The 16,770-nt window shown below is 39.2% G+C and overlaps 1 protein-coding gene across 7 annotated transcripts in view; it reads left to right on the top strand.

The window, feature by feature from the left end:
* Positions 1–16,770, top strand: part of LOC121232777 (ceramide transfer protein-like) — a 116,747-nt gene that overhangs the window by 81,141 nt on the left and 18,836 nt on the right. For 6 of the 7 annotated variants that reach the window (XM_041121219.1, XM_041121224.1, XM_041121221.1 and 3 more), the window contains 4 exons: positions 4,518–4,625; positions 5,446–5,584; positions 6,555–6,638; positions 13,736–13,893. In XM_041121219.1, coding sequence (XP_040977153.1) covers positions 4,518–4,625; positions 5,446–5,584; positions 6,555–6,638; positions 13,736–13,893 — 489 coding nt within the window. The remainder of the gene's footprint in view (positions 1–4,517; positions 4,626–5,445; positions 5,585–6,554; positions 6,639–13,735; positions 13,894–16,770) is intronic. The other variant, XM_041121223.1, reaches the window with a different exon arrangement.

Genomic DNA, 16,770 nt, shown 5'->3' with positions numbered 1-16,770 from the left:
AGAGCAACTGGCAGCGCAGAGGTAAACCCATTTGGGCTGCCGCACTGTGGCAAGATATTGCATCCCGGTGTGGTGGGTTGACCCTGGCTGGTTGCCAGGTGCCCCCCAAAGCCGCTTTGTCACTCCCCGTCCTCAGCTGGACAGGGGGGAGAAAATATAACAAAAGGCTCGTCGGTCAAGATAAGGACAGTTTAATAAAATGAAAGTTAAAGTCGTGCGTGAAAGCAAAGAAAAACAAATGATGTTATTTTCTACTTCCCATCAGCAGGCGATGTCTAGCCACTTCCTGGGAAGCAGGGCTTCAGTACGAGTAGTGGTTGCTCCAGAAGACAAAAATGCCCCCCTTCTGTCTCCCTTTACTTAGCTTTTATATCTGAGCTGACGTCATATGGTATGGAATATCTGTTTGGTTAGTTTGGGTCTGCTGTCCTGGCTATGTCCCCTCCCAAGATCTTGCCCAGCCCCAGCCTGCCGTTGAGGGTGGGGGCAAAAATGTTGGAGAGACAGCCTTGATGCTGTGCCAGCACTGCTGAGCAGTAGCCAAAACACTGGTGTGTTATCAACACCTTTCTAGCTACTGATGCAGAGCACAGCTCTACGAGGGCTGCTATGGGGAGAATTAACTCCATCTCAGCCAGACCCAGTACACCCAGCTAGAGGATCTGGTTGTCAGAGTACATCATGTAGATGCTCATGTACCCAAGAGTCGGGCCACTGAAGAACATCAAAACAACCAACAGGTGGATCAGGCTGCCAAGATTGAAGTGTCTCAGGTGGACCTGGACTGGCAACATAAGTCTGAATTATTTATAGCTCAGTGAGCCTATGACACCTCAGGCCATCAGGGAAGAGATACAACATATAGATGGGCTCGTGAACGAGGGGTGGACTTGACCATGGATACTGTTGCACAAGTGTCAGGACCCTGGCTGGACAGACCAGGGAGTCGTGTTGAATTCGTAAATCCCTCGGGCTAAATTAAGGTGAAACGACACCAAACAATCAGTTAAACATTTTGTTCATGACAGAAGCAAACTGAACTTGGGAGGTATAACAGTAGGTGGCGGGGTTTCTCACAACAGGTATTGGCATGAGACTACCTTAGTGAATTGTGTAACCTGTGGTAACCATATACATCAATTCAGGGAATAAGGAGATCCCTCCCATTGAGTCACGAGGTTCAGAGAAGACCCCCTTGCATTCTAGACTCCTCCTCAGAGAAGGGCCCAGGGGCGGCTGGAACCACTCTTAGTCCCAGAGTTGGTCAACGGTGTTATGTTTTAAAGGGATGAGGTGTAGGGATTATGGAAAGGGAAAACGAAAGAGAGAACAAGACAAAGAGAGAAAAAGGGAAAGAGAAAGATTTCACCGGTTCTGGGTCCAGAATTGGTTCAGTCAGCTGATGGGTCCAGTCAGCTGAGGGGTCCAGTTCCGGTGGGCTTTCGCACATGGAGCTTCATTTCATGTCCTTTTATCATCCTTACGCCTCCTTCAGGCAGGCTCTCGAACTTATTAGGCCAATTAGGTGTCATGAGGTGTTTGTGAGCCTTTGGGACTTGGGTGTCCTTTGGGGAGTAACTTCTCCTTCCCTGCAGAAGTGACCATTGTTTCATCTTTGTATCAGAACAGGATGTCTGTTCTGATGGGTGCTCAGGGGCTGCTTTTCACCTTGGTTCCTTGCTGGGCAGGGTTTATTGTTATGCAGAGTTGCTCTTTAGGCAGAAATTGTCCCACCACAATGTTTGAGACATTAACTCTTTCAGTCTCTCACAACAAGTTATCCATGAATGTGAAACGTGCTGCATTTAAGAAAGCCAAGGGGTTAAAGCCCCTGTGGTATGGAGGGCGATGGCTGAAATATAAATATGGGGAAGCCTGGCAGATTGACTATATCACACTCCCACAAACTCGCCAAGGTAAGCGCCATGTGCTTACAATGGTGGAAGCAACCACCGGATGGCTGGAAACATATTCTGTGCCCCATGCCACCGCCCGGAACACTATCCTGGGCCTTGAAAAGCAGGTCTTGTGGCGACACGGCACCCCAGAAAGAATTGAGTCAGACAATGGGACTCATTTTTGAAAGAACCTCATAGACACCTGGGCTAAAGAGCATGGCACTGAATGGGTATATCACATCTCCTATCATGCACCAGCCTGTGGGAAAATTGAGCGATACAATGGACTGTTAAAGACTACATTGAGAGCAATGGGGGGGTGGAACTTTCAGACATTGGGATACACATTTCGCAAAAGCCACCTGGTTAGTCAACACCAGATGATCTGCCAATTGGGGTGGCCCTGCCCAGTCAGAACTTTTACATACTGTAGAAGGGGATAAAGTCCCTGTAGTGCACATAAAAAATATGCTAGGGAAGACAGTCTGGGTTACTCCTGCCTCAGGCAAAGGTAAACCCATTCATGGGATTGCTTTTGCTCAAGGACCTGGGTGCACTTGGTGGGTGATGTGAAAAGATGGCAAGTCTGATGTGTGCCTCAGGGGGATTTGATTTTAGGTGAGAATAGCCAGAATTAACCTGTATGATATTAGTTGCTATATAACCCTGCTACTGTATGTTATCATTACTATAATTGTTATATACTATATCCATAGTATTACAGTAAGAATTACTTAGATCAAGCAAGAATGAACTGTGATAAAACTGAGCAAAGCACAGTAGTGATGGAACCAGAACTGACTCCAGCATGCAACAATCCAACGGTGCACACCATCCTCCTGCTGCGTCCAATGTCACCTGCTCGTCACACCGCACTGAAGCCCGATCCTGCTCTGCCGACTGAGAGGACTTTGCACCATCCCTCCTGCCCAGAAAGACTGGTATGACAGATGGAGCCCAGAGTCGGGGACTAAATGAACTCAACGAACATTTTATAATCATGGCCCATAAACTAAGGAAATTATATTGCTGTGTGTGTATACTTAAGTATCTTTCTCTCTATATATATCAAAGGATGGAAAAGGTGATGATGATTGACTAGGATGTAATGGAAAGTATGGGAAATGAGTATGACATAAATGGTATAGAATAAGGGGTGGATACTGTCCTGATTTTGGCTGGGATAGAGTTAATTGTCGTCTTAGTAGCTGGTATAGTGTTTTGTTTTGTATTTAGTATGAGAAGAATGTTGATAACACTGATGTTTTCAGTTGTTGCTAAGTAATATTTAGACTAAGTCAAGGATTTTTCAGCTTCTGATGCCCAGCCAGCAAGTTGGCTTGAGGGGCACAAGAAGTTGGGAGGGGACACAGCCAGGGCAGCTGACCCAAAGTGGCCAAGGGGGTATTCCATACCATGTGATGTCATGTCTAGTATATAAACTGGGGGCAGTGGGGCTGGAAGGAATCGCCGCTTGGGGCTAACTGGGTGTCGGTTGGCAGGTGGTGAGGAATTGCATTGTGCATCACTTGTATATTCCAATCCTATTATTATTATTATTATTGTCATTTTTTTATTGTGATTATTATCATTATTTTTTTTCTTTTCTGTTCTATTAAACTTTTCTTATCTCAACCCATGAGTTTTATTTTTTTTTCCCCAATTCTGCTTAATCGCTGGCAGGGCTTCAACTATGCCGTACAATTTAATACTATAAGGACTAATGATACAATAGTTAGGGAGTGAGATTTTCCAACACTGTCTTACATTCTCTTTCAGTGATTTTCTTCTCCTTTGACATGCACGGGCCATTTTACGTTAACCTTTAGGGAAATAATTTTCTTCCATTTCCTCAGTATCTGCTTCTGATTCACTTGTGAGGACATTTGTCAAACTTAATATTTTTAGATCTTTTTCATGCTCTTTTAATCAAGAGATGTTTTTCAATTTTTGCATTATTTAGTTAGTTACTATTATTTGTCTTCTTCCTCTTGCTTTCAGTATCTCACCTTGTTTTATGTAGACTTTTGTTCTTTGTCAAAAATAATTTCAGTCTAGTATAAAGAATATTGCTAAAGATGTCTGGAACAAGAAAAAAAATTGATAGCAGTAATTATCTGTTTTTTTGATGATCTCTACTTATTTTGTTGCTTTTAAAACTAAAGTGGCACTATTTGAATGATTGGAAGGATTAACCAAGGCTGTTGATTGTCTTCGAACTGAACCATGTTAATTCCTTGATTAATTGTAGAGTACTGTAGGTTTTTCGAATGCTATGTGAAAATTGCTTGGTAGGGATTACATATACCAAAATAATGGAAACATTACCCCTTTTTTTGTACCCTTAAATATATGTTGTCTTGTTCTTTTGGGGGCACATAATAAGTTGCAGATAACTACTTTTTCCCAGATTTATAGAAATAGATTCATAGTAACTTTACAGATGCTACATCAACATCTTAAACTTGCAGAAACAATCTGAGTTATTAAGCCCCTGCTGCTTCCTGACAAGAAACAAATGGGCTGGTTTTAGAGGAGATGACATTAAACTTGCTTTCATGATTTCTTTTTTTATTAAAAGCCTCAGCACTCTAGTTTTGTGTGTGGTTTGGTTTTTAGACTGAATCTGGCTATGGATCAGAGTCAAGTTTACGACGCCATGGCTCCATGGTGTCTCTTGTTTCTGGAGCAAGTGGATACTCTGCAACATCCACCTCTTCATTCAAGGTTAGTGAATAACATTTTCTTAGTATTGGTGTGTAAATAACACACACAACTGGAAAGGAAATAAGCTATGTGAAGACTTATTCACACAATTATAGGAAAATAAACCAAAATCTTTGGTTTATTATAAGCATTAGTAATTCAGCATGTGATGATGAACAGATCATACAGGAAGCTTTTTCATGCCTCTATGCAGTTGTCCCTCTTAAACTATGGTGTCATTTTTGAATGGCAAGAAAATCAAACCTGTGGGAAGATTTATTAACCTTTCCTAGCATACTTCTGAGAATATCAGGGCTTCTAAATGAAAGGAAATGCTGATTCTGTGACTTAACAAATTTGATTAATACTGATTGACAAATGATGTCTTTCCTTGTTTCATGTGTATAAATATTTAACATTTGAACTTGGGTGGGCTGTACTTCTGGGAGAGCAGAAGAGGAGCAGCACAAGAAAGAGGGGAGTAAAGATTAGAACAAAGATCTTAAACTAGAACTGACTGTTTTCAGGCAAATAGGCATAAACCTGGTAGCATGCAAGATCGTGTTTTTAATAAGCTTTTATTGAATGCTCTAAAGTAGCAGATGCAGTCAAGAGGAAAAATTGAGACCAGTGGACAAAATGAGTAAGAAACACTTTTATATAGTTTCTTATGTTGTTCTAACATTAACAGTATTTCATAGCTGCTGATATCTGAAATGTCTTTAGTGTACTTGAAGAATTTGTTCTTCATAATTGCAGAAATCCTTTTTTTTTTTTTTTGGCGTTGAACTATTGCTGAGTATGTAGAAGCATTTAAGCCTTTTTTCTCTTGTGTTTTCAGAAGGGCCATAGCTTACGTGAGAAGCTTGCAGAAATGGAAACCTTTAGAGACATCTTGTGTAGACAAGTTGATACTTTACAGAAATACTTTGATGCCTGTGCAGATGCAGTTTCCAAAGATGAACTCCAGAGGGATAAAGGTAAAACTGTAATTGAAAACTCTTATCTCCATAGAATTTAACTTTTTACACAGTAATAGCCCTATAGTTACTATAGCATTTGATACCATATAAATAAAATACGTATCTTAAATTTACTCTCTAGATATTTCTGCATAAACAATGTTAACTATTTTCACTTCAGAAGTTGGATTCCCATAAAAATCTGCTTAACTTAAATATTAACCTGTAGCTGTCAACTGTATAAAAGAAATGTTCTTTTAAGCATTTGATGTTATAGAACAATAATTGTTTACCCCCATAAGATGAATTCAAGTTAGTTTACTGCTGTGTCTCTTACCTTTATTTTGAAAAACAATAGGATATTAGTTTTGATAGGAACAATACATTCTTTTAAAAAGGCAAAGGTTCTGCCATAATGAATGCTCCTGAGATGTATTGGCTGCAGCTAGAGCACTGAGTGCACACTTGAGGTCCTAGTAGACTCAGGTGTGGATGTCTACATATCTCTGAATTGTTTCTTCCCAGAGCATAGCTTGTTGTCATATTCATGCACTCTCCTGAGGCATTTATATTCATCCCCACGTTTGTTCTGGCAGCCTGAAACTTTTGGTAGTGAGAAAACAGTAGATAAGTACCATTCCACTTCTTCGAGAACTTTCTAGTGTAAAAGAGTAGATAGTTGCTCAATTGTGGCGCTCTGCTTATCCAGTTGTAACACTGAGATAATGATGTTCTTACCACCGAATCAAGTGCTAAATTTCAACACTGAGCAAATGTTAGTCTCCTGATGGTTTCTGACAGTAATGTTGATAGTGGTCTCGGGTCAAAAAAAAAAAGGGGGGGGGTTCATGACTTGTTATAGGAAAAAATATTAAATGCTGCTTAGCCATTAGCCATGAAGATGCTCTTAGTTCTTTCTTGCACACTAAAGAATTGGGAAAGCTTTCTCACTCCCATAACACACTCTCTCTCTCTCTCTCACATTTAGTGGTAGAAGATGATGAAGATGATTTCCCTACAATGCGTCCTGATGGGGATTTTTTACATAACAGTAACAGCAGTAAGGAAAAATGTAAGTGTGTCAACTTTTTCACTGAAAATTCATATGAATGGTATGATAAGCCTGATACAAGATGGGTATTTATGCTCTTTTCTAAGCAGAAAATGACAAGAATAGTTATTTGAATGTATGTGACAGGAAGTTCTTATTCGTGTTAAGATAATCATGAAAAGCAACTAAGGAATGATAATCTGAGTTATTCTTAACTCGCACAAATATTAATGCAAGCCTGTCAAACTGGAATTTCCTATTCTGTGTCCAAAGCCATTTCCACTACAAAATTCTGTTGAAACGGCTGCATCATTCAGATATTGGGAACTGAGATTTGTAACAGGCAATTGCAGTTTTTCTTGCAAGTGTTATCTGCTTTAGCAGTGTGGCAGAGCACAATGCTTTTCCAGATAGGTGTGCCCCATTATGTTTTTTTCTAAGTTCTATGGCTACATAATGGTTAAGTCAACATTGTTACTGATTCTCACTCATCATAATTTTAGCACTTTTTTAAACTGTATTTTCCAATGTTATGATGAACAGAATTCTGATTTTTATTCTTATCTTAAATGATCTGGTTATAGTCATTGTACTCACTGCATCCATGCAGTTAAAGTGAAGAACTCACGCAAGTCTTGCTGTTTTAGAAATCTGATACTTCTGGCAGGCCAGAAGTTGTGTATGCATTTAAAAATCTATTTGTATTCTTCTTATACTTTCTCTTGTTTCCTGACTGAAATTATTTCAGTATTTACATTTTCTAGTTGTTGACAATTCAGTATTTGTTAGAGTTTGGTTCACAAAACTTTGAAGCAGTACAGTTTCAAATCTGATGGAATTTCCAAAAGAAGTACTTACCAAAAGCATTTTTAAAAATGTAGACACTTTCTTCAAGAACCTGGAAAATATATGGGCAAAATAAGCCTTTTCTATCTTCTGTTTTCTTTTTAACTGGCTCTAGTTCCCCGTGTGTTGCATGTTTCCTTGCTGTATTTAAGTGCTCTTTCTAGATTATTGCCAAAACTGTTACGAGGAAAGGAAATGGAAGGAGCTTTCAGTATACTTCCAGAGAATTAATCATATGAGTAGATTTTTTCAATGATATCAAGTGCTTGCTCTGCTAAGGATTAATTGTAGTGCTGATTTCAGATGTTAAGTAGTGTATAACTCTGAAGTTTTGAATAAATCTTTCTTGCCTCTTATCAGCAAAGATAAGCAAGCTTGCAACACTCACCTGTAAGCAAGTCCACAGTTCCACTAACCCTATTTTATATATAAAAGTCTACATTTTTGAGGACTGTTAAGTCAGAACAAACTTCAGGAAACTGAAAAAGCCTTCTTTAAAAAATGTTAAGTGAGAATTTAATTTCACTGCATGATTCATTTTGAAAAAGATGTCTTTGTCAAACTTAATTTTTGTAGAATGATGTAGGAGTTTCAGCTTAATTTACCTTTAGAACATTTCTTCATATCTACGTTATTCTGGTGTATCTGCTATATATACACATTCATTATGTGGAATGTCATTAGGAAAGTGTATCTTTAGTACATCTGGTCATTTTAGAACACAAAGTGACTTCATTTTTTTTATCATGTGTTTAACAGGAATTTGAAGTGATAATCCACATTCCTCTTGTAAAAAGTTCTGTTATCAAGTCTTTAGGAACTTGTGTGCTAAGAAATTGCTATGTATTATGGGTACCTGTATATAAACTCACTCACTATAGCTCACTACAGAAAATAATTTCTTCAACCCTTTGCTTTCTGCAAAACTTCTAATTCCAGTTCTTATGAATCCTGATTCCATTAAATTTACTTTCCATCAATTATTTCTATTAAAAGCTTTATCTTCATTTTAGTTTTTCTATGCCTCTGATTTCTAAGGTCTAAATCCATCAAAGATTTAGTAGCTGAGTGCTGCAAAGCTTGATTAGAAATGAAAAATTAGACTCTAAAGTGGAATCATAAGTGATGCAGTGGGAGAAGTAGGTGTCTCAGGTTGAGACACCCATGCCTGTTGTGCTGGTTTTGGCTGGGGTAGAGTTAATTTTCTTCATAGTAGCTAGTATGGGGCTATGTTTTGGATTTGTGCTGGAAACAGTGTTGATAATGCAGGGATGTTTTTGTTACTGCTGAGCAGTGCTTACGCAGAGTCAAGGCCTTTTCTGCTCTTCATACCACCCCACCAGTGAGTAGGCTGGGGGTGCCCAAAAAGTTGGGAGGGGACACAGCCAGGACAGCTGACCCAAACTAGCCAAAGGAATATTCCATACCATATGATGTCATGCCTAGTATATAAACTAGGGGGAAAGCTGGCCAGGGGCCGCTGCTCGGGAACTGGCTGGGCATTGGTCAGCGAGTAGTGAGCAATTGCATTGTGCATCACTTGTTTTGTATATTCTAATTCTATTATTATTATCATTATTATTATCTTCCTTTTCTGTCCTATTAAACTGTCTTTATCTTAACCCATGAGTTTTACTTTTTTTTTTCTGATTCTCTCCCCCATCCCACTAGGGGGGGTAAGTGAGTGAGTGGCTGCATGGTGCTTAGTTGCTGGCTGGGGTTAAACCACAACACCTGTGTATTGAGCAGAAAACTACTCAGGCTAACTGATAATGAAAGATTTATCTTAAACTTCACCCTTTTCTGAAGCTTTGCCTCAGAGCAGCTGTTAAGATTCTTTGGTTTCTCAAGTTTCAGGTTCCCTTCTTGAAGTCTCTATCCAGTCCTGGAATGACTGGAACAGTCTTTTTGACTGTAGCTGAGAAGTGGTTGCCTGTATTCTAAACATGGGGCTGTTGTGCAGTCACTGCTCCAGGAAGTGCGAAGCATGGATTCAACCTCTTATTTAGCCTACTATGATAAGGAGGAGTGTTTGAGTCTACTGTTCAAACCACTAGTGCACCAATGTAGTGCTCAAATCACTACATTTAAGACTGATTTAAGGGGCCATACTCACACTGTCTTTAGAAATTTGTTCCCTTCTGCACCTTCCCTGGGTAGGAGGAGAAAGTTAGCATGACTGTAGAGATTTGTGTACTGCTCTGAAGAAGACATTTTGGATAGGCTTTTTCTTTTCTGTGTTCTCTAGGATCTTTGAGTGAAGAGTTAAAAAGAGCACTATGAAGGTATTTAAATTTATTGCTCACTTTCCAATTAGAAAATCCGGTAACTGAAACTGATCATTTGTATAAAGCACCAAGGGAGAGCCTGGCTGATGCATATTTACCCATTGGGATATTATATTTTAAGAATGTAGAATCTTGATCAAGAAGTGTTCCCATCCATCTGCTCAGGAAAATGAGTGTATTTGGGGTTAAATTATGTAAGAATAAGAGCAACAGGTGAAACTTAAGGGAACCTCTTTGAAGACGGAAGGTGGTTTTGTACTGGAACTACAAAGATGTAAATGGTATAGAGAGAGGCTGAAAGAGAAATTTGATATAAAACACAGTGGGATTTGTGGTGGGTTTTTATGCTTTGAATAGAGGAAGAATATTCACCAACATATTGCTGAAATAATGAGGTTGTTCTTGGAGGAAAACTAATTGTATTGATACTACTGCTATCCACAGAAAATCAACAACAGTAGGTATCAATAAATGGGTCATGCACCCAACCATTTCTCTTTCATTTAGAATTAGTTTAGTGACATAAGATGTTAAGGTGGCATAAAATGGAAAAGATAAAGGAACTTTGTTTTTCTACTTACTTTCTTTTAAAACTAACCTTCCATTTCACTGGAAAACAGATTTGATCAAACAGGTGATGTTTGGGACATCTGGAAAAGTATTACAAATAACATCGTAGGAACAAGAAGGGAAAACTGATCTATCCTAACAGACATAGAGGTGTGTAGGAGAGAAGGGCTGAAGAGCTATTGAAGAAGGCTAAAGCATGGTATGAAAAATCCATTATAAGAAAGGCAAGAGAAAACAATTCACAAATAAAACAAAATGCTTAAAAACAGGACAATTAAAAAGGAACCACTTGGTAGATGTTCAAATTGAAGTTAAAGTAGAAGAAAAATCATACTGCTGCTTCTTTCAATTGGCTACATACAGTTTGATCACCAGGCTAGAAGAGCAGTTGCAATGATAAGAACACTTTCCTATTAGCCTTTAACTTGAACCTACAGATCTCCTGATGCAAGATTTCATTTTGAAACACTCAGTCTTGTAGCTGACATGAAAAAAAGGTGTAAACAAGTGTGAGAGACTGAAAGAGTTAATGTCTCAAACATTGTGGTGGGACAAGTTCTGCTTGAAGACAAACCCTGCACAGCAAGGAGCCAAGGTGTAAAGCCCATCAGCACAGACATCAGCAACAGGAGGGGGAGGGTGTGCTGGAGGGTGCGCAGCTCCCTGTTCTGATAAGCTGTTCTGATACAAAGATCAAACAATGGCCATGTCTGCAGGGAAGGAGAAGTTACTCCCCAGACGACCCCCCAAGCCCAAAGGCTCACAAACTGCTCATTAACCTGACAAGTTCAGGTGCCCACCCGAAGGAGGGGCAAGGATGATAAAAGGACACAAACTGAAGCCCCAGGTGCGCAAGCCCACCAGAACTGGACCTCTAGGCTGACTGGACACCTCGGCTGACTGAACCAATGCTGGGCCCAGGACTGGTGAAATCTTTCTCTCTTCCTTTTTCTCTCTCTGTCTTGTTCTCTCTTTCCTTTTCCTTTTCCACAATCCTTACACCTCATCCATTTCAAGATATAAACCGTTGACCAAGTCTGGGACTAAGAGTAGATCCAGCCACCCCTGGGCCCTTCTCTGAGGAGGAGTCTAGAAAGCAAGGGGGTCTGCTCTGAACCTCGTGACTCAACGGGAGGGCTCTCCTTATTCCCTGAATTGATGTATATGGTTACATGGTTTACAGAAGTAGTCTTATGCCACCTCCTGTTGTGAGAAACCCCGCCACCTACTGTTATGCCTCTCCAGTTCAGTTTGCTTTTGTCATGAATAAAATCTTTAACTGATCGTTTGGTGTCTGGTGTCATTTCACCTTAATTTAGCCCGAGGGAATTTCAAATTAAACAGGACTCCCTGGTCTGTCCAGTCTGGGTTGTGACAAAAAGGAATAGAAAAGATGTTCAGGCTCTCCAAATAGAAAAAAATCTCCTGACAAATACTTCTAATGTGCTGAAGTTCAGCTGTTGCCGAGACAGGGCTTGAGGCTGTCTTCTGACATGTTCTGGGAAGACAAATGTCTCCTGTGATTAGGAGTGAATCAAAATACTCCCAACCACAGTAAGGAATATCTTGAGTGATCTTATCTTCAAAGAAATAGGCCTTGCGCCTTTCTGAAACAAGTTTGGTTTTGTCCAGAATTATAATGGCTGAAAGGAACTATGGACACTGACTTTGAAACTGCAAACTCTGTATGTATCACTGCTACTTTGAGACTAGTCATTAAAGAATGACTTCGAATATACGATGACTGAAACTGTATGGACGTATTAATGAGTTGTAGCTGAGACCTAAAGATATCCAGGAACAAAAGCTGGCTTTTTTCCAGGAAATGAGGCTATGTTGCTGCATCTCCCTTACAGTCTACCATAGATTTCTGAAATGATTTTATACTGTTGTAGCCAGGGGTAATTTCTTCAGTGTGTCTAGCATGTTGCGTACTTAAGAGAAAAATCACATCTATAAGTAGCATAGCTGTGCTGGTAAGCCTGCTCATGAACATGGTCTACACCAGCAGGACATATTATTAGTATAAACTGTATTTTTTTCATTAGTGAAGTGTTTTCATTATTCAGTGAATCCACTGCATCGCCTCCTTGCCAGATTATACCACTTTCAGTTTTAGCCTCTTCTGTGTTCCCTCTGCAGCTGTTAGGGGGAGGAGAGCTCATTATTGCTTCTGAAACAGATTGATCTTTCTTTCTTTCACTCCCATCATTTTTACCTTTTAGGGAGTATTCTTGATTAACATGAAACAAAAAAATAAGCTGTGTTCTACCATAGTATGTATGTTTATTGAGGTATTTGAAGTAGTGTGTGGTGTGTAAACATCTGTTTGAAAAAGTTTGATTCCTTCTGAAAGGAGGACATATAAAATCTCTGGAGACTTAAACCATTGCTTAAGACCATGTGATGCTTGCTTTCTGTTCCTTAAGTGTAGATATTGTGCTCTACCATTAGAGAACAGCAATTGCATTTCTCTTCCCTACAAGAACTGAGCTGCTTGAAAGCTCTGCTTTACTCTTGCAGACAGATATTGGATAAATTTACACAAATATTTATTTGTTCTCTTTAAACCATAACAGTGGCACATTGACAAACTGACAGACCGGGAAAAGAAAGCAATATCCAACTGGGTGATAAGTCATTAGCTTGCCCCATGGCATAGCAGGAGTTACTTTAACTTGCTGGGCTCAGTCAGCTTCAACATGGGTGTTACTTCTGCTTTCTAATATTTTCTGACATTAATGTGTAGTGTTTGATTTGTTATTCTGTCAACCTACATATGAGTTTGACATAGAATAGGTACTTTTTGTCACACATTAAGTGACTTGTTTAAATAGGCTTAGCAACAGATGGCCTGGTTGACAGCATGAAGTAGTTGTGGGAACTGCAAAACCCCACAGTACTTGGATAATTCAACACATTTGATACTTTTATGTCATACCTTTTTATGTTGAGGTTTTTAAATCTATAGTTACCTGCTTAAAGCAACCTTGAAATGTTACCTTTTGGGTTTGATTGCATTTTGAAATTGTTCCTTTCTTAGTGCTATATCAGATATGTTTTAAGGTTGCTCTGTGTTAATTAGGCCCCACTTCAAGCTGTCAAACTGCTATTGTTATAAAGTATTCCCACTCCCTCCACCCACATGATTTGCAGAGTGCAGAGTAATACAGCATTACAAGCAGACTTGAAATACAGTATAGCAAGATGAAGCTGAAGGGATGTGTTCCTCCTTTTGAATATCTTTCCTTATCCTGTGGATAGCTGAAAATTATTAGCACTTTTGATTTTTATTTTTAAATTAACTTTCTAGCAAGTCTGTTTTCTTCAAACAGTTGTAATATAAAGCATACATGTAAAATGCTTCTTTGAGTTAAAGGCAGCTATCAGTGAATGATTCATGTTTGGTTTTAGTGTTTCCACATGTGACACCCAAAGGAATTAATGGCATAGACTTTAAAGGAGAAGCTATAACTTTCAAGGCAACTACTGCTGGAATCCTTGCTACACTCTCTCATTGTATTGAACTCATGGTAAAACGTGAAGAAAGCTGGCAAAAAAGACTAGATAAGGTAAGATCATTTTCCTTTACTTTGTTGAAAAAATTGTTTCTTTAGCTTGAAATTGAAATTTCAAATTAGCTGGTTTTAACTTTTTTTATTCCAGGTATTGCTTTTATTTTTATGTACAGCATTTATTAATTTTAGGTGCTTTCATCATTTATTACTCCTATAAAATGTTAAAACCTCATCCTGACTGTTGGTGATACAGTAACATTATTCATCATATTCTTTCTTTTCCCAGCCCTTGTTCAGATAGTATTCCTATATTTTTTTATAATTATAAAGAACCTGATAGTATTCTACAGTAATAAGTGTATTGCTTGCAGCCCTCTAAAAGACCTAATTATCCAGGCTTGCAAAATGATGTGCAAATCTCTGAAATGTTTTAATTGTTATAAGAGATGGTGACAATACTGAGGAGAACAACCAGTTCTAACTTTAAAGGTCTAAGATACAATTATTTCACTTACCTTTAGGAGACTGAAGAGATTAATTTAAGTCATGTTTTATACCAATTGGTTAATTTTTTGTGTGTGGTATTATAACATCTGTTATTCTTATGGCAGTGATGGTTCATGGTAAGCCTACTCAACCACTATAGCAACTCGAAAGGAGCAGTGTCTTCTCTCTTCAGATGAGATGTGCTAGAAGCATGGCTAGGTTGTACTTCAGGCTTTGATTTCTAGAATACTGCCATCACTGGCTGGTGTCCTGTACAGTCCTTTAGCCATTGTTGTCTTGTTTGTAATTTAACATGTTTCCATCTGGTGTATATCACACTTCAGATCTTACTCTATATGTGTTAGTGGTACACAATTCAAAGAATGAAGTCATTCAGACAAAATACATCCACATTTGAATCCTTGCCCCTGTCTCCTGGCTCTTCTTTGTCCATATGTCAAAGGCCTGGTCCTATCTAACTGTATTGTGACTTCTGTCAACACTTAATTTATTATTGCTTCATCTAGGTAGTTGGAGGAATTATAGCAGACCTAAGACTTGAAGCTTGTTCATAGGATCATAGGGTAATTCAGGTTGGAAGAGACCTCAAGAGGCCTCTAGTCCAACCTCCTGCTTAAAGGAAGTATGGTTTGAGATCAGACCGGGTTTCTCAGGGCTTTATCAAGTCTGGTTTCAAGTCTCCAAGGCTGGAGACCGCACAGCCTTTCTGGGCAGCCTGTTCTGCTGCTCAACTGTTGTTATAGTGAAAAAGGTTTTCATTATATCCAGTTGGAGTAGCTCTTATTCCAGTATCTGCCTATTGTTTTTCATCTTCCTACTGTAGACTGCTGTGAAGAGCCTGGCTCGGTTTCTTGATGACCTCCTCAGAGGTATTGGAAGACTATTATTAAGTCCCCCCACAAAAGCCTTCTCTTCTCCAGGCTGAGCAAACACAGTTCACTCTTGCTGATCAGACTTTGCTTAGAGCATGGATTAAGTGAATTTTTTCTTGTCAGTAGGTTAGTATATGTTATTACAGAATAATATGTTAATATAGAATTTGAATTGGTTTAGATTAGTTATTTGTCACGTTTTTCTTCTTCTGTGGACTAACTTTAAAGCATTTGTTTTTAGCTGCAAGCGGTTAACATTCAAATCTAAATTTCACTTTGAGTCTCATGTGACTGATACCTCATACAGCAACATACCACCTCATACAGCATGAGTAAATACATTTTAAAGGGGGTTACAAGCTTATTTGGACTCCTCCTCCTCCTCCGTTGGCCTTGGCATTCCCTCTGTTTCTCACTTTTTGTTCCCCCTCCTCTCTCCCTGGGGTGTTTTTTGCTCTTAAATACATTTTCACAGAGGTGCCACGCATGTGGTGGATGGGCTCAGCTGTGTCCTGTGGTGGGTCTGTTTTGGAGCTGGCTGGAACCAGCTGTGTCTGACATAGGGCAACCCCTGGCCTCCTCCCACAGAGGCCACTCCTGCAGCCCCCCACAACCAACACCTTGACACCTACACCCTGCACAAGAATTTAAAGACAGCAGTTGACTGTATTCAGACCTTTGCTAACGCTATTTATTCCACTTCAGTTGTAGGGCTTCTTTTGTTTTGGTTTTTTTTTTACCTTGTTTTAGTGGCTAAACATGGCTCTGTAAAAGTCTCTTCTATAACTATGGGCCTGAGCAAAAAAAACATTGCTCTGTCATCTGATAAATAGATGTAGGAGGAGAATGATGTTGATCTCTGTACTCTTGCTTTTGTTCGATAGATGCTTACGCTGCTCTGAAAAGGAAGTAAATATTGGGAGATGATAAAGTTCAGAATATCTTCTCTGAGAGATTAGAGGGAAAATTATATGAAATTGGGCAGCCGTTTGTGTTTGTTCTAGTTGGGAGGGTTTTAAAGCTCTTGTAAGTCTGTCCAGTGCCTGTAAAAGACCAGCTAGAAGACTTGAAAGGTGCAGCGTGAAGTTTGTCCTTTGTATATCAGCAGATTCACTCCGCAGGCTCTGTGCTGTACAGGTTTGTCAAAGGAAGAACAGGATCTCTGTCAGTGGCTAAAAGCAATGGGTGTTTTACAAGTAGTGTAAGTACCGTTGTAATCCAGCTTGCTCTCCTTCCCTCTCCAGCCTCCTCACTCCACTGGCTTCAGAACCACGTTTTACTTGACAGCAAAACACAAATGTGATTAGTGAGAGTCCTGCTACTTCACAAAACTATACAGCCTCCATCTTGTAGAGGGCTAATTTAGCCTAAAGATGCGAGAGATTTATGTCTGCTGAACTTGAAGCAAGTATCTTTCTCTAGAAACCCTGTTTTTTAAAAAATGAAAGGTTTTTAAGTTACATTCTGAAGGTTGGAAACTTTATTTTTAAACCTTTGAAAGCAAGAAATCATTATAAAAACATCTTTCATTTTCAAGGAGACTGCTAAAATA

The sequence above is a fragment of the Aquila chrysaetos genome, chromosome W (assembly GCF_900496995.4).
Source record: "Aquila chrysaetos chrysaetos chromosome W, bAquChr1.4, whole genome shotgun sequence".
Classification (NCBI taxonomy): Eukaryota; Metazoa; Chordata; class Aves; order Accipitriformes; family Accipitridae; genus Aquila; species Aquila chrysaetos.
This window is presented reverse-complemented; position numbering and strand designations above follow the sequence as displayed.